Source organism: Eptesicus fuscus, chromosome 6 (assembly GCF_027574615.1).
Source record: "Eptesicus fuscus isolate TK198812 chromosome 6, DD_ASM_mEF_20220401, whole genome shotgun sequence".
NCBI classification, from domain to species: Eukaryota; Metazoa; Chordata; class Mammalia; order Chiroptera; family Vespertilionidae; genus Eptesicus; species Eptesicus fuscus.
The window spans coordinates 10,766,350-10,784,215 of record NC_072478.1 but is presented as its reverse complement, the minus strand read 5'-3'; the positions used below and the strand labels follow the sequence as shown (position 1 = coordinate 10,784,215).

Genomic DNA, 17,866 nt, shown 5'->3' with positions numbered 1-17,866 from the left:
TCACACCAAACAAGTTATCTGAAATTTGAGTTTTCCAACTGGTCTCTGAGTCTCTTGGAGTTATAGGGATAAATGAGAATGTTAGTGTGACAGTGTCTGGGACCTCACAGAGAAATGGTCACCAGTAAAACTGAGTTGACACGGGAGCCTCAGTATCCTTTCTCAGCTCCATTTAACAAAATAACTGAGCTCCCAGGTCCAAGTCCATTGGCGGCTCATAACAGTGCAATACAGAATCACTCACCATGGGACCCGACACCGTGGAGTGCGTCTGTCTCAAACTATTGGAGCCCCAGTTCCTCCATTTCAAAGGAAAGGCCATAATATCTACTTTCCCAGGTCATTATGAGGGGTAATGAAAATATGCATGTATCTAGTACAAAATCTGACTCTCTTTGTAGAGAATGAATGGTGGCAATGCTATTTGACCAAGGGATATGGGAACATCTGTCTTCAACTGACTCTACACTCCATAGCGCAGAGGAAAGTAACAAAAAGATCAGGCAGGTGAACACTATTATGTTTAGGTCTTGGTCCCAACACTCAGAGTGTACCACTTGCTCTGATGAACCTGGAGAGACCACCTGGGGCAGAAGAAGCAATGGACTAGGAGCCCAGCGAGGCCTCCCTAGGCCTCTCTCAGGTTCTTATTTGACTGTCAAAGGAATTAGAGACAATCTGACTCCATCTAACTTCTGTAGGGTCTGGTCAAAAACAAAACCACAATCCCATAGAACACTGTAGCTGAATCAGCTTTTTTGGCCCAGACCAACATGGGGCTGATGCCCTGTGGGTACAGGGTGGCGATGGAGGAGAGCCTGAGATTCCTGGCCAACAGTAGTGTTGACTTTGTAATGGAGAACAGTAGTGTTCTCCATTCCTCTCATCTGCTTCTGCAGACACATCTGGAGGACTCCCCTTTGCGGCTTACAATGCCCCTCCCCCACCACAGGTTTGAGTTAGAGAAAGACTTAGTTAACATTTATGCCACTTTATTCACACTACTTCATTATGAAATACATGCACCTTGGCATAAGAATTTCTGAAATTCACACAATTTACAGATATTAAATGGGTCACAGATTTCCAAGTCAGAATTATACTTGTGTTGTCATTCCTTTTGGACCAGTGGATTTAAATCTTCTTCTGCCCAGTTTCCTCTTCAATCAGACTTTCCTGAAAAATATGTGAGTAACAAATAGATCAGGGTTGATTTTACTGGCTAAATTTCATTATGTATGTTTTGATACATTATTTCTAAATCATTGAAATAGGAATAAAAGATTCATTTGTTTTGTGCACTTGAAAATGCTAAATAGATATGCAATCATGTTTTTTAAAGTTGTTTATAATAAAATCTACATCAAAAATTGAAGGATAAGACGTGAGGAAGACGGCGAAAGAAGGGTCTGAACTATCAGTTTGCTATTAACCAAGCCTTTACTTCACTTCCTTCTCCTAATGTCATGTTTGGGAAATTTTAGTGCTTGCTATAGTATTTTATCATGCAGTAAGCAGGATTAGAAAGAGAAAGGAAATAAAGATGCCTGCCTGCGTTTTTCTTTTTCCTATGGGTGTGGAAGTTCAAGTCAATGGAGAAAAACAAAACTATAGCTTAACTTCACATATGATCTATTCAGGCTTTTCCTGCTCCTGGGCACAACATCATTACCTGCCATGCCTCCTAACTGTACAAACAAGTGGACATGGGCTCAGAGAACACCCACACAGACCTCAAGATTCCATTCTATATTCAATTCTCTTTGTACTTAAAAAAAAATCAAGTCTACATTGGGTTACTATATTTCCATTTTTTAAAGCCCAAGGATATGCTTAGTGGTTTTAGAGAGAAAGGAGAGAGAGAGAAAGAAGAGAGAGAGAGAGAGAGAGAGAGAGAGAGAGAGAAGAGAGAGACAGAGAGAGAGAGAGAGAGAGAGAGAGAGAGAGAGAGAGAAACATCCATGTGAGAGAGAAAATAGATTGGTTGCCCTCCAGATGTGCCCCAACCAGGGATGGAACCCACAACCCAGGTATGTGCCCTGAGTAGGAATTGAACCGGCAACCTCCTGGTACATCGAATGACGTTCAACCAGCTGAGCCACACCATCTGGGCTAGGGCACCATTTTTGATTTCTGCATTTCCCAGGGACCACACCACCATACCAGGACAGCTGAAAAATGGGTGAGAGAGATGGTTACCTAGGGAAGAGTCTGGGGTGTATATTTGAGGAATATATGGATATACTGAAGGACTGACACGGAGCAGTGGGAATGGATTTGTTTTGTCCATCATCCTAAAGGCTAAAGCCAACATTAGTAGATAAAGGTTACAGGGTGATTTCAATTCAAGTTATGAAAGAAAAAAAAAAAGGTTCCAGACATTGTGCTCTAACCACCGAAAGGGGGTGTCATGAGATAGTGAGGGCCCTACCATAGGACGGACTCAGGCAGTCAGGAAGGGAAGTTGCGAAGTGGCTGAAACGTGGTTGCCCTAAGTGGGCAACCGACAAGGTGGTACCCGGGGGCCGGTCCGTTACTAAAGCTCCATGTTAGCTTTTTATTTTTTTTAAATATATATATTTTATTGATTTCACAGAGGAAGGGAGAGGGAGAGAGAGATAGAAACATCAATGATGAGAGAGAATCACTGATCAGCTGCCTCCTGCATGCCCCCCACTGGGGATAGAGCCCACAACCTGGCCATGTGCCCTTGACCGGAATCGAACTGGGGACCCTTCAGTCCGCAGGCTGACGCTCTATCCACTGAGCCAAACCAGGTAGGGCGTTATTTTCACTGTCACTCACCAGCGCTCCTTTCAGCTCCCTGAGGGCAGAAGGTGGCTGGTGAAGGGTGCATTCCAAGTGTTGAGGTTCTGCTCGCTGATCAACCTCTTTGGCTCTCTGAAGTAAAAGAATGTGATTCTTGGAGATGGAGATAGAGACATGAAAGAGGATTTCCCATTTCCACTAAAAATCATCTGTAGAAAATGGGGTCAAGGTGGATGCGGGACTGAGAAAGGTGCGGGATTGGGATGGGGGTTGAGGAACACACATCTGCCAGGCGGTGGAGAAGCTGGGGAAGGCAGCAGAGAGATTTCCTCTCTGGAGATGCTGAGGATGAAGTACTTCTACCTCAGGAGAAGACAGTACACAAAATACGCCAGAGTTATAGTTATGAATAGGGTTGATTTTTATGTTCTAATTTTTAGTTAAGTATGTCACAGTTAAATGAGAGTTGCTTCACATACAATCTGTGTAAAGGAAACTTCAAATTCTGGGGCTTCTATATTCCATACTAAATTATTATTATTCTCCAAAGAGAGAGATTTCTTTCCAGGGATTTTAAGTTTCTTCAGTTAAGCTTCCCAGGTTTAGGCTTATATTAAGTGTCCCAGGCCGAATCACACATCCTTTAGGGCCAACTTTATTTCCCATTAATTAAAAAACAAATAACATGAACTGTTTTTTATAAATCCTTGACATTTTTTGGGTTAACCAGCTACATATATGGCCCTTCTCATGGAATCCTCACATCCCAAGAAGTTGCATTTTATAAATTAAGGAAACCAAAAAAACCAAGTCCTTTGCTGGTACTGAAACCTAATTTACATGAAATGAAATCCAGCCTATTTTCCAGTATATGTTTTGTCTCCTTGAGCTTGCTAACTCCTCTGCTCTAGCAGCCTCTGGCTTCTATGCTTAAATACCCATATTAGTAAAAAGAAATTATAGAGCACGCACCCTTGATAAGGATATATATTTATAAGCTATAAAAATGTGCTGCTGACATGAATCGTAGGTATTTTTAAAAGATAAAATAAGATAGAAAAAAACATAAGCAGAAGTTCTAAGATTTTCTTTCAAACTTTCAAGGATTATCTTGCCCTACAGACCCTGGCTCCATCCGTTGTTTCCAATTCCTTGGGCAATTCTGTGTGCTCTGAGCACCCCACCTTGAGCAGTTGTTGCTGTATTCTCTTGGAGTTGTTCCTTTTCTTTGCCTTGTTAGTCCTCATCTGAATTGAAAGCAGGAATGGACTTTACTGTGTAAGTGTCTTATCACCCCCGGAATACCTAGGACGGAGTCTAGAGTAGCATTGTGGACACACCCAGAATGTGAGTATAGTTACTGTATTTGATTATTGAGTCAAATAAGCCATGTCTCATTTGGAAGGTGAGAGAGACTTACCTCTTGGAATAAGTCCATCAAATTTTCTGCATTTCTTTTTCCTCCAGGGCGCAACCCATAGGACCAGTGCTGGCTGGAGCAGCTCACCACACACAATGTCAACAGAATAAGTCCAGCTAGAAGTTTTGGAATTGGCTCCATTCTAATAAACATCAGTGCAACAATCAGAATAGACCCAGACCGGGTTGAGCAAAAGCTAAAGACCTCTTTGGTGGAAAGCCTAACAGTTGTGTCACTATCCCAATGGAAGATGGGGGTAGGAGTTGTCTACAATTTTCACACACAGGCACATACCCACTTGCTTATCTTGAGTTTCCTAACCACTGGGGACAAACGCAGTTCTTTAAACTAAAATATTCTATTTTTATTTTCATTATTATGTTGTTATCCAAACTCATGACTTCTCCCTTACAAAGTTCATCTTTTTGTCTTAACCTTCTCGCCTTTTGTCATTGGTTTCCAACTGTGTCATTCCGGGGTAAAGGAAATTGGGTCATCTACTCTGATAAGTAGCTCCTACTGAAAATTTCTGGCTAAAAAGTATGTTTTTTGACGTTAAATGGCTACACTAGGTACTAATTACATTTTGCTGACTATCTGTCTTCTAGTCTCCATGCATTGGTGTGGCTGTACTGTCTGAGTGAGAGAGGACTCACTCAACACCTTTTAATGCACTGAGTCCCAGACCAGATGTCTCCCTGGCTAAGGTGGTCTCAAATGATCTAACGATATGTGGAGTTTTCTCAAAGAATCTTCAAATTAATTTTCATTTGATGGGAAGAAGCTAAAGACAAAATCAAATACTGGTCAACGAGCTGTTGTTGCAACTCCCCAAAGGCTAGATCTCTGTGGTCAGGGGTGACAATGGCCATAAAGGTCAATGTTTCTTTAGACACGTCAGTCACACCTGGACTTAGCCTGTAGGGTGTAAAAGCCCCATAGACAAACAATAGCATGCAGTCTTTAAAAAGTGCTAGAAATACCAAGCATTTTACCTGTCCGAGAGCAGAGGGCCAAAGAATGCCACGCTTCCTCTGGAGTGTGTTGAATGCTGTGCCTTTTCATTTTCCTAGCTTCTTTTTTATAGGAAACTTTTCCGGGACCCTGAAATCTTTCCCGCTGTTAAATTGTACTGAAGTTGGACTATTTTTTTATAGTATGTTTTTTAATCCTCACATAAAGCCCTTTAATGGAGTGTGTAATTGGAACACCCACTGGTATATCTGTTAAATTTACTTAAATCTCGCCCATTAAAGCCTCAGCTAAGACTTTCATAGCTAAGGCCACAATTCAAAGAGATTAAAACCTAGCCAGGACGGCTTTCCTTGAAGAAACTGACAGACCTATCAAAAGTTCAAGGACAACAGCTGTTTTAGCTTAAGTGATGTTGAATGCACACATAAAAACTTCCACAAAGGAGGCCATGTAATAATTATAGAAAGAAGTTGACGTGAAGGTGCCTGGGCGCTGGTCTCAGCACTTAGATCTGTAAAGGAACTGATTTATAAATAATAATGATTGTAGGCACTACACCAAGCCCATGTAGAACCCTAAAGTATATTGTATGGGCTGGAAAATCCCCCAGTCTCCTACCCAGCAGGCTCCCTCCTTGACTTGAAAGCCTTCTATAGCATAAAAAATGTAAGCAGAAACATTGCAATTAGAACACATTAAGCGCAAGACCATCTAGAGCAGACTTAGGTCAACAGTTCGCCTCATTCCAGTAAATGCTTACATACCCAGTTAAAATATGCAAATCACTGTACTAAAAGCAGTGGGAGCACAAAGATGAGAAATAACAGTTTCCTGCTATAAGACCAACCTCTCTCATTATTAATAGTCCTGCAAAGTGGATACCATTATCCAAATTTTATAGATAGATGCTTCAACCCAGCAGTGAGCCCTTGGATATGTTATTTACACAGTACAATTATTATTATTTATTTTTAAATATATTTTATTGATTTTTTTACAGAGAGGAAGAGAGAGGGATAGAGAGTTAGAAACATTGATGAGAGAGAAACATCGATCAGCTGCCTCTTGCACACCCCCTACTGGGGATGTGTCCGCAACCAAGATACATGCCCTTGACCGGAATCGAACCTGGGACCCTTGAGTCCGCAGGCTGACGCTCTATCCACTGAGCTAAACCCGTTTCGGCTACACAGTACAATTATTTAAAAGACAGAGAACCATTGATCTTTATTACATTATTTGAGTACATAATTGTCTTTCTCTAATTTACCAGTGGGCTGTGACTCATGATAGTCAAGGATCTCATCTTAAACATGTTAATAAATTCATAGTTAGCATCCAATAAATATCTATACTAAGAAAAGGGTAATATGCTAATTAGATTGGGAGACCAGACATCTTCCTACCGTCCGACGTTCTTCTGGACAAAGCCACGGTGGTGGGGGCCAAAGCAGAGGCAGTTAGGGGTGATCAGGCCGGCAGGGGAGGGCAGTTGGGGGCCATGAGGCCGGCCGGGGAGGGAAGTTGGAGACCATAAGGCTGGCAGGGGCAGTTGGGGGCCATCAGGCTGGCAGGAGAGGGCAGTTGGGGGCCATCAGGCCAGCAGGGGAGCAGTTAGGCGGCGATCAAGCTGTTAGGCAGGCAAGTGGTTAGTAGCCAGTGGTCCCGGTTTGCCAGGGGGATGTCCCGAATTGGAGAGGGTGCAGGCTTGACTGAGGGCTGCCCCCACTGCCCCCCCCAGCACTGTGCATGAATGTCGTGCACCGGGCCTCTAGTAGGTATGAATAAATGAATGAAAGCAAGGGTCTTTAACCAGATTAAGCCTAATGCTTCCTCTATTTCTGCAACAAAGATATGTTTAATCTGACATAGAATTAAATTTTCATGAACAATTGACTGTAAGGACTGTTATGATACACTAGAGGCCCGGTGCACGACATTCATGCACTGTGTGGGGGGGTCCTCAGCCCAGCCTGTGCCCTCTTGCAGTCTGGGAGCCCAACTGCTGGCTTAGAGGAGAGGGCCTAAGCCGTCAGTTGGACATCCTTAGCGCTGCTGTGGAGGCCGGCTCCCGCCACTGCCGCTGTGCTCACCAGCCATGAACCCGGCTTCTGGCTGAGTGGTGCTCCCCCTGTGGGAGCACACTGACCACCGGGGGAAGCTCCTGCATTGAGCGTATGCCCCCTGGTGGTCATTGCATGTTATAGCAACCATTTGTTCCACCATTTGGTCAATTTGCATATTAGTCTTTTATTATATAGGAAGGAGGATAGTAAAATGGTTCAAAATAACTGGATATTTGGTCATTATAGGCCAGGACTGGCAGCTTCTCCTTGGGTAGAATGCTAATCAATCAGTTGTTCCCCACTGTCCTCTGGAACAACTACATTTGCAAGGATTTCAGAGAAAAGAGCAATGGTGTCCTGCCCAAATAAACTCCTCTGCTTTGCTCATCCATCTCTGGAGGCTGTCAGATCCTCAGGACAAGTTGTAGAAGGGGATAAATTTTAAAGTATAGTTGCAAATGGAAACTCTAAAAATAAAACGTGATTAAATTATTTTTTATACTCTGAATAATTTAAGGGCCATTCTGACATGAAGGAGTGGACTATCATCTCACCATAATAGAAAGGTAATGAGAAGCTACTTTTCAACAGAAGTTCATTATGTTTGAAAAGTGTCCAGTTGGTTTCCTCTTTGCTGAAAGACATGTGCTTCTTCTAATAGTGCTGCAGAAGCAGATGTGGTCTTTGGTGAGGACTAAAGAGAAGGGAGTAAGGACTGCTGACTCTTATAGTCAGATTGACCACTTAGCTCTGGTTAAGCATCACTGGATTTCTTATTTCAATCAGCTGGTATTACATTCTTGAATAATGCTTTGAAGTTTTTAGATGAAGATAGCCACATACTCTATGAACTCATTCAGTATGCTTTATGCACTCTAAGTCTGCATTAGTATTATTGTAGGTCACAGATATCAAGGGCAAAGGTCAGATTTTTAAAATCTTCTATAGCATCAAATAGGGCATCAAATATGCAATTAACAAAATCTTGATGTTTAGTGACTAACCCTGAACCTTTATGTAGTTCCAAGGACAGAACAATTTACCGTGAAGCTAAATTTAGTCAACTGGGTTAAAATAATTGGATTTTAGAGTTACCAATTTTTTTCTAAATTTAGAAATTTCCTGTTAAAGTATGACTTTAGAGGGAAAATGGCTTTATTATCTGCATTAAAAGAAACACTTTTAAATTATTAATATGTAACAATAGTGATTTAGTAATCTTGACTGACAGATGCAAACCTCTTTTTTTGTCCTAATGTGAAATCTCAGCAGGAAGAACTCCTGAACACCTGCTGACATATCTAAGGTTGTGAAAGGGTTTCAGAAAATTAATCCTTCAATAGGTGCTCGGTACGGAAAATAAAGTGACTGTTTTTCTTTGCAGAGGTGTACCTTTTAATTTTAAAAAGTTAAAAATAATACTTCCTTGGAGATTTAATAACATTCTAGGGCTTTTCATATATTAAAGATGATTTAGTCCGGGCCGGTGGCTCAGTTGGTTGGAGCATTGTACCTTGCACCAAAAGTTGGAAGGTTCAAGTCCTGGTCAGGGCACATACCTGGTTTGCAGGATGTTTCTCTCTCTCTCTCTCACTCTCTCTTCCTCTCTAAAATCAATAGAAACATAATCCTCGGGTGAGGATTTTTTTTTTTAAAGATGATTTAAAGTTGACTTGAGGGTAGATTTACAGTATAAATAGCCAATTCATAAATGAACAACTGGAGGAAATCTTCAAATATTGATTTGTGATGGTAACCTTCTTAAGAAAATAAATTAACATTATTTCCTACTAAAATTTCTTTGAAACTGTAGTTTTCCATTGATTTTTAGAGAGTGTAGAAGCAGGTGGGCTAAATTACTAGGCGACCCACAGGTTGAGAACCGCTAGCAGGGTTGCCTAAGACCATCGGAAAACACAGATATTTACATTATGATTCATAACAGTAGCAAAATTACAGTTATGAAGTAGCAACGAAAATAACTTTATGGTTGGGGGTCACCACAACACGAGGAACTGTATTAAAGGGTCATGGCATTAGAAAGGTTGAGAACCACTGCTCTAAACAATTACATAGTAGAGTACTAAATTTTATCCATGTAGATAATTTAGCTATAAAACATTTTTCTGTCCCTCCTTCCCAACAATAACTATATTTTTGTCTCTGTGTATGGACATGTTTCATCACTAGGCCTAATGGAAGTTTTACTGTTTTGAAACTTTCCTCCCTCCTTAAAATTCTCTCAAGTGGTCAGGCAAGAATGTTTTGGACGGGGGCAGGCAATGTTTAAACAACCTAATAGAGCCAACTGGTAATGCTCATCAGCTAAAGAGTTGACACAAATTAAATGAATTTTGGGAGGCAGTCTTTTCTTTTTTGAAATTGCTTCCTGTTGGTGGATTTTAAGGGGATCATAAAATAATGCTTAAACAAATAAATTTACTTTAATAAATTTACTTTAATGGCCCTTTCTTCTTCTTCTTTTGTTAATTTTCACTGGAGGATATTTTTCCATTGATTTTTAGAGAGCATGGAAGCGGGGGGGAGGGGAAGGTGGGAGGAGAAACATTGATGTGAGAGAGCCACATAGATTGGCCTACGCTCTAACCAGCCAGGGCCAACAAGTTAATGAGCTACCTGGTTGGGTAGCTCAGTTGGTTAGAGCGTCATCCCAATAACTCAACGTTGGGGGTTTGATGCCCTCAAGGCACATACAAGAATAAATCAGTGAATGAATAAGTGGAACAAATAGATGTTTCTCTCTCTCTCTCAAATCAATTTTAAAAAATTAAATAAAAAAACTAATCCATAGTAAGTGTTATGCTGTATTTCTTTTTCCACCCAGACCCTCAGGGCTAGTCATCAATACATACTGAAGAAATATAAGCAAAAATTAGAAAGTGTTGCTTTTCAAAAGCCAGACAAGAAACTCCTTTTCAACATTTCACATTGTTTATTAATGCAGTATACATTAGACCCGAACTCTGCAGTTTCTAAGACTATCATGTTTCATTTTTCAGATTCTTCTGCACTTTCAGGTTATGTCTACAGAGGTACCCTTAAATGACGAACCACATTTTCTATAATTGTTGAAAATATACTACAGAGTGAAATGGTTTAAATATAATTTAGGCACATATTGATTATGAAAATAGATATCTCTCAATACAATAATTCTCTGTCTTGGTAAAAATAATAAAGCAAAGAAAATAATTCATTTCTGAAGTTGCTTTCCTTTACCTGTAAAGGCCTGATCTCCTCCCACTATGCAGATACCCTTCACTGTAAGGAAAGCTTTGCATATATATAAAAGAATAAGCTATGTAAATATTCAAGACATGTCATCCTCCCAAAGGATACAAAGTGGGTTTTAATAATTAATTGCCTCAACTGATGAGTCTGGAGAATTCAGAATCCATTTGGCTACAGTGCTATTCCTGCTCTTGGGGCAGATGTAAGGACACTGTTTACTGGTGAGGAAGTACAGGCCCCATCTCTGCTGCTGCAGAGAGATAATGACTCAAGAAAATGAGGCTAAAATTATTAAAACAAAACCAAACCAGAAAATATAAGTTGAAGAACCACAGGTGCTGACTGACTGGTATTACATTTTGGACCAGCCAAATGTTTTTATTTTTAGTTAAGTTTTTTTTGGTGGCTATAATTGAACAGTCAGTTTAAAATCCCTCATTCTCCACTGTAGGGTTTTAGCTGCAATTCTATTGTGTAGCTATCTAAAAGATGACTTTGCAATACCCATTCATATTTTATAGTGTTGATTACAGTGGATTGAGACTTAGTATCTAGTTCTAAGCTGGCCCTGATTAAACTATTTGGCCTCTGAATTAAATATTATTAACACACCTTGGTTTTTTGGTTTTGAAGTATCTTCCTATGCTTATTTTGACTGTACAGGAGGAAAACTAGGCTGGTAGTGTAAATAAAAAATTGCCTGGTCTGCATTGAGTGGAACTTGCTTAGAATGAAATTCGGAAGAGTGCTCCTTTAAAAGCTGTTGCTATAGGTTGTTGCTAGAATGTTCCACTGTAACTTCAGCTGACAATGATGTACAATGATGTCTTTCTTTCAACTCTTGTCTCAACCAGTAAGAATAGAGGATTTCTTTAATTCAGCTACTATTTTGTTCTAAAAAAATAACCATTATTAAAATGAACCTGAAAAGAGAGCCTTTGGGAGTCTGATCTCACCATATTCACACGGTGTGACACGAAAAGGGAGGCAGCCCTAAAGCTTTTTATAACCCGAACAACCTCTTGAAATTTTCATTTAAGTTTAACAATTTAAATATCCATATGCATCTAGAGACTCAATAAATACAATTTCACATGTTGTGCTTCTCATAAATGAAAATCCTCAAATGCATTTCAAACCAAGATGGTAATTCTATATCATGCCTATTGAAAGCAAATATGATAAATACCATTCCTGGTCATAAAGCCAGGCGAATCCCGACTCCACTCTAAAGGCAGCAATCTAATCTAGCTTCCCTACAGCTGGTAAATGAGTGCTTCTCTGTGAAAACCAGAATGTGGGAAAAAGCCACTTTTTCCCTTATGCACCACTGAGAACAAGCATAATCCTATAAATGGTTTTGTCTTTTTCATTTCCTTACAATGTTACTTCTTCTAGACAACTGAGTGGAGAAATAAAAGTGATAAGGAAAACATTTTCATCTTGAGCATCTTCCTCCAGCCCTAAATTCTCATCTGACGCTTTGTGACATATGGAGTGGTGTCAGCATCTCTTCAAATATGGCTCCCTTAACGTTGGAACCTCTCAGGTTGGCTTCCTGAAGGTCACACCCAGACAGGTCGCAGTTCTGTAAGTCAAAAACAATAACCATGTAACTAACACAGAGATTTAAGGTTTTATCTGTTCCTTCTCAAAAACGATTCCTAGGCATGTTAGGAAAAGGTTGCGATATAATAAAACTTGGTTATTTCTGGAAAATTTCGGTTTTAGAAGTCAGATTTTTTGATATTTCCATTTTTTCTCTCTAGTTGAGGCTCTGGCTGACCCCCACCCCCCTCCCTGCAACACACACCCACACATAGATGTCAACAAGGAAACATGTCCCGTGTGATCATGTATTTTATAATCAGTCATTTAAAACCACTTAAAATCCAGAGTGGACTCAAATGTAGTAAATATTATCTAAATAATTTAACCACAATCCAAGAACAACAACAATGAAAGGGGTGGGGGGAGAATTGAGACACTATTTTGAAAAACCTGAGAGAAACAGATTTTACTTAATAATTAAATTCCATTCCTCAACCCTAACATTTTTATAGCAAGGAACTGCCTTTTTTTAACCCCCAAATTATGTGCACAATTCAATTAGTTTTAACGAACCTATACAACAGTGTAACTACCACCATCATTGCACACTGCTTTTAAATTTCTCTTGAGATTGTAGTGTGACAGATGAGACAAGAGATTCTGAATAAGTCCCTGGGGATGGTAGGGACCATAGTTAGAGAAGGGTGATGGCACATAACCTTTTAGGACAGAATGTCAGCTGCTGCCCCCCAAGAGTCAACTGATTAATCTTTACAATCACTTGGACAGAGGGAGGCTTTTGCTGTTTAACCATTGACTACGTGGCATCTAAAATCAAGGAAAAAAAGTCATCATCTTAGGTGATGGTAACAAATAATAACAAATTAAGTAATGGTGCTTAACTAATTTATATCTTCAGCTGTAGGCTGGCACTTTTGCCTTTAAGTTTAATAGGATCTGCTATTCTGCTGCTTAGAGCTATTAAGAGAACAAGGCAAAACATTTTTTTAAAAAAATCAACAGCAAATTTTGTATTGTTCTCTACAATCCAATCTATGCCAGATTTTCTTGTATAAGGCTGTGCTGTTTAATATGATGGCACCAGCCAAATGTGCCCCTTTACATTTAAATGCATTAAAATTAAATAAACTTAAAAATTCATTTCCTACCTACACTACCCACACTTGCAGCCATGTGGGCTGATGGCTACTGTACTGAACAGACACAGAGCATGCCCAGCACTGCAGGAAGTGCTACTGGCCAGCGCCAAGGCAGGCCTATCCAGAGCTACTGAGCCAGCTGGCAAAATTGGCAAATCAAGACAAAACATAGAATACAGTGCTGATGAGAAAGCTGAATTAAAATCTCACGTTGAGAATTAAAAAGAATATGATGCCAATTTAGAATAGGTTTTCCTCAGCCTGATTTCAAACCTGGATATCAGTTAAATTTCTCAAGTAGTTCAAGAAATAATCTGGCCCCATTTAATTGTTTGGAATTGAAACTGAAGAAAAACGATAAATTAGGTCAATAAAGCACCTATCAAACTTATCTACATGAGAAAAACTCAAGGAAAAGAGAGAAATGAAATGAACTTAGAATGTCAAATGAATTTTCCCATCTGAAACCGGCATCTCTGACTTAGGAACTGATCCTGCTCTGAATTCAGGCTTAACAAGCACTTGAAAGGAAAACATCCCTCCAGCTGTTCTGGCATGTCACCCCGGAAGTTCTTATCAGCCAGTTACTTTATTGACTGATTGATGTTAGAGAGAGAGAGGAAGGGGGAGTGGGAGAAAGAGAGAGAGAGAGAGAGAGAGAGAGAGAGAGAGAGAGAGAGAGAGAGAGAGAGAGAGAGAGAAAGGGAGAGAGGGAGAGAGAGAGAGAGAGAGAGAGAGAGAGAGAGAGAGAGAGAGAGAGATTTGTTGTTCCACTTATTCATGCATTCATTGGTTGATTCTTGTAGGACTCAAACCTGCAATCTTGGTGTATCGGATGCTCTAACCAACTAAGGTACCCCACCAGGGCCAGACAACTACTTTATGATTTCAATAAATTTTGTATGAGGTACTCAGTGATTTTAGATTAACAAAAACATTTTTCCCCCCCAATCCTCACCTGAGGATATTCTTACAGATTTTTAGAGAGAGAGGAAGGGGGAGACAGAGAGAGAGAAACATCAGCGTGAGAGAGAAATATTGATGGTTGCCTCCCTTAAGCGTCTGGAATGTGGTATGTGCCCTGACTGGGAATGGAATCTGCAACCTTTTAGTGTATGGGAGGAAGCTCCAAGCAACTGAGCCACCCAGCCAATGCTAACAGAAACTCTTTAAAAACTGGTGACTCACCTCTAAATCAGTTCCTGCCAGAGTTGCTCCTCTGAGGTTACAATTCTTCAACTTCGCGTTTTTTAAGGTGGCGACTCTCAGGTTAATGCCTGTCATTTGACTTCCTTCCATATCCACGCCTTTTAGATTAGCACCTTGAGTGAACATATTTGGGGATTAGTTGAACTTGAAAATATTTATAGTCACCCACCTTCAACGAAACCACTTTAAGACTTAAATGGAGAAGAATGATGACAGGGCCCTCTAACTTTTGAAAATGATTCTGAACTATAAATCTCAGTGTCTCAATCAACTTACATATATAGAGTTCACTGTTAATGATGTGTTAGCTCAGACTTAAGAATGGTTTAGTCTATATTTTTGAGGGAGTAATTCAATTCGGTCTTAGGATAATTAGCACTTTTATAACATGCCGCCATAAGTTTATGACAAGGGAGAAAAGTACTATGCCTTCGAAATACACAAGTAAACAAAGTGACCAGTGCACAGATACAAGAGAGCAATAAGAAATTCATAAACAAAACATTAAATTTAAAAATGACAAAAACTGCCTGGCTTTGTGCAAACTGAAATTCTTAATTTTGGTCAGCATGAGAGTATGCTGCTCTGTTTGAAAGTTTAAGATGTTGATATGTAATTCTCCGACTGAGGCCTCATTAAATGTCAGAGGCTGGATCTCCCCGAGTTTTCAATGTTGGTTAGCCTGTGACTCAGACCAAGATATGACTGATTCCTGTGCAAATTCTCCAAGCATGGTGACAGAGGAAATCTACCCAGCTATGGTTATGATTTACCTGTAACAATTACTTCGCTGGGCTTTTTACTTAATGGTGTGTTCTCCCCATAGAAAAGGTAATTACAGACAGAATCTCACCTTCTAAATTGGCTTTAAGACCAGAAGGATCTTCAAAATTACACAGTTTCAGGGATGCGCCTTCTGCATTAGAACAGAGCATCTTGACTCCCTGGAGATTTGCACACTGGCAAAGAAAAGATTAAGATTCAGAATTTTGTTTGGAAAAGAAAAAATTGGCTCAAACAGTTGTTAAACAAAAAAACGTTTAACTTCCATGGCTGAAAGTCTCTTTATTTTATTATTGTAATTTTTATTGATTTAGAAAGAGGAAGGGAGAGAGAGAAAAACAAAACAAAACATCGATGTGAGAGAGAAACATCAAATCGGTCACTCTGCACATGGCAACCAGGGATCAAACCCACCACCTCCTAGTGAACGGGATGACATTCCCACCAATCAAGTCACACTGGCCAGGGCCTGAAAGTCTTTTGTTTTTTTTTTAAAGGATATATTAGGCCATTACTAAAAAAAAAGAGAGAGAGAGAGAGAGAGAGAGAGAGAGAGACAGAGACACTAATCTTGGGGCATAGAGTCTAAACCACTAGCAGCAAGGTTACGTAGGAAAGATAGGAATGTCCATTGTCCTGGAGTTTTGCAAGTATATTTAAAATGTATTATATATATATATATATTTATATATATATATATATATATATATATATATACACACACACACACACACATACACATACACACACACACACACACACACACACACATATATTTCAGAGAGGAAGGGAGAGAGAAACATCAATGATGAAAGAGAATCACTGATTGGCTGCTTCTTGCATGCCCCCTACTGGAGATCCAGCCTGCAACCAGGGCATGTGCCCTTGACCTGAATGGAACCTGGAATCAAACCTGGGACCCCTCAGTCTGCAGGCTGATGCTCTATCCATTGAGCCAAACCAGAAAGAGCTTGCAAGTGTTTTTATACATCAAGTAAGGGGAGGGGGCAGGAGGGTGGGAGGGGGCAAGGAAGTGGTATATAAGCCTTTCTGAAAGGATTTACATTAGCAACAGACAAAGGGGATGGGAGGAGGTGAAGCAGGGCTAGTTCTGGGATAGGCAGCAGAGTGGAAAAAAAGAAGTCTGATCCTATAGATTAGCAGTGGGCAGTAGATTAGAAAGTTCATGTGTAAATAAACAGGGGAGGCCTTGTGGTGCCTGGCTATTCTCTTTTGGATAATCTCAGAAATAGCAACTGGAAATTAATCCTAAATTCTAACAGATATACAGGAATGTAAGCAGTCTTTCACCAGAGCTATTAATAGCTATCAACAGGCTAACTGCTCTGTCTCTTTCTCTCACTCTCCAGCCACTATGATTTTAATTTAGAACGTCTCAGAATTTTTATCTTGTCACAGTAAAAGAAAAAATAGAAAAAGGGGAAGAAAAGCTCACTTCCATATACTAACAATTATTTTCTGTTCACAATAAAGACTTTTCTAATTGAAATCAATACAAACTGAGAACTGTGTTAAAAAATATTTAACAAAAGTCAAGTTAACAACAGCATGGCCACCTTCCGTGAAACTTAAGAGTTTAGATGAAGCTGGGGAGTAAGAACTCTGATACACCTATTTCTATTTTTATAAACAGCCCTGGGAATGACAAACGACAGTAGAAATGTATGGATAAGGAAAGCATAAATTTGTTAGGGGTATGGATTTTTCTCTTTCTTTATTACAGTAGCAATTAATCAATGATATTCTAGATGTTCAATCATGCTATTACTAATTTCATTTCAAAGGTCAGAATACTAAAATCAGTAACAAATTGTAAACTGGGTCCTTTTTAACCAACCTTGCTACACAACACTGCCAAGCATAAGCACCCAAAGGACAGTGTAAAATACAGAGTAAAAAGCTAGAAAATGGATGTTAGAATTTTCAATTTATTTCAAAGGGTTCAGTGCCATCAGATCTGAACTTTGACAACTACTAGATAAGGCAGTAAGTTGTTTATAAGGGTGACATTAACATTAGACCTTCACAAAATTATGACCATCAAAGTAGAATTTTAAAGTGTTTAAAATTGGTTAAGGTAAATGGGAGACATCTGTAATACTGTCAACAATAAAATATATATATTAACAAGTTGGTTAAATGAGTGGGGATTGTGACTGAGTAACAAGGAGGCTGCTGGAGACCCAGGTGTTCCATTTAAAGGGCCAATGCACAAGTTACTCAGACTTCCAGCAACAGTGGTTTTTCGGGACCCAGACACATATGGGGAGAAACTAGATTTTTCCATCAGGGCAGGCAGCTTTCTCCCAGATGGGGGTGCTCACAGGGGTCATTATTCCTGTGCTGGGACCTCCCTTGTTGCAGGGCTGACTGGCAGCCATATCTGAGTCTCCATCAGCCTGGATTACATTGTTTGCTCCACCCTGGAGATTCCTTAAGACCCCACACCATCCAATTTTAAGCCCCATCCAAGCTATTTGCAGCAGCTTTTCCATATGAATGACTTATCCTGGCTCAGGTTTCAGACTTTGCTAAAATCTCTTAAATAAGCTGCAGCTAGTGACAACATGCCCAAACCTATCAATAAAAGGCCCAAGACTCGGCACAAGCACCACCTTGCCTTGCTTCACAGCTGGGGCTCGCCTAGGCACTTCCAAGCC

General features: G+C 39.9%; 2 protein-coding genes across 3 annotated transcripts in view; both read right to left on the bottom strand.

Moving 5' to 3' along the window:
- Window positions 1-981: 981 nt before the first annotated feature.
- On the bottom strand, window positions 982-4,550 carry GNRH1 (gonadotropin releasing hormone 1). Its single transcript, XM_028160603.2, has 3 exons — window positions 4,190-4,550; window positions 2,806-2,901; window positions 982-1,176 (listed from the first exon to the last, which is right to left on the bottom strand). Exons 1-3 carry the CDS (start codon window positions 4,340-4,342, stop codon window positions 1,135-1,137), a joined length of 291 nt encoding a protein of 96 aa, XP_028016404.2. The 5' UTR covers window positions 4,343-4,550; the 3' UTR covers window positions 982-1,134.
- Window positions 4,551-10,011: 5,461 nt separating this feature from the next.
- Window positions 10,012-17,866, bottom strand: part of KCTD9 (potassium channel tetramerization domain containing 9) — a 40,574-nt gene continuing 32,719 nt past the window's right edge. Inside the window, exons 10-12 of one of the 2 annotated variants that reach the window (XM_008151462.3) lie at window positions 15,256-15,361; window positions 14,382-14,515; window positions 10,012-12,070 (exon numbers count right to left, since the gene is read on the bottom strand). In XM_008151462.3, coding sequence (XP_008149684.1) covers window positions 11,954-12,070; window positions 14,382-14,515; window positions 15,256-15,361 — 357 coding nt within the window. In that variant the 3' untranslated portion in view covers window positions 10,012-11,953. The remainder of the gene's footprint in view (window positions 12,071-14,381; window positions 14,516-15,255; window positions 15,362-17,866) is intronic. The other variant, XM_028160599.2, reaches the window with a different exon arrangement.

What these genes read in the sequence shown, in the direction of transcription:
- GNRH1 (XM_028160603.2), bottom strand. Translation starts at nt 4,342, where the DNA reads ATGTTTATTAGAATGGAGCCAATTCCAAAACTTCTAGCTGGACTTATT. An exon ending in TGATGGACTTATTCCAAGAG is followed by an intron (nt 2,902 to 4,189) that starts GTAAGTCTCTCT and finishes CTTTTACTTCAG; the next exon opens with AGAGCCAAAGAGGTTGATCA. An exon ending in GGGAGCTGAAAGGAGCGCTG is followed by an intron (nt 1,177 to 2,805) that starts GTGAGTGACAGT and finishes CATATTTTTCAG; the next exon opens with GAAAGTCTGATTGAAGAGGA.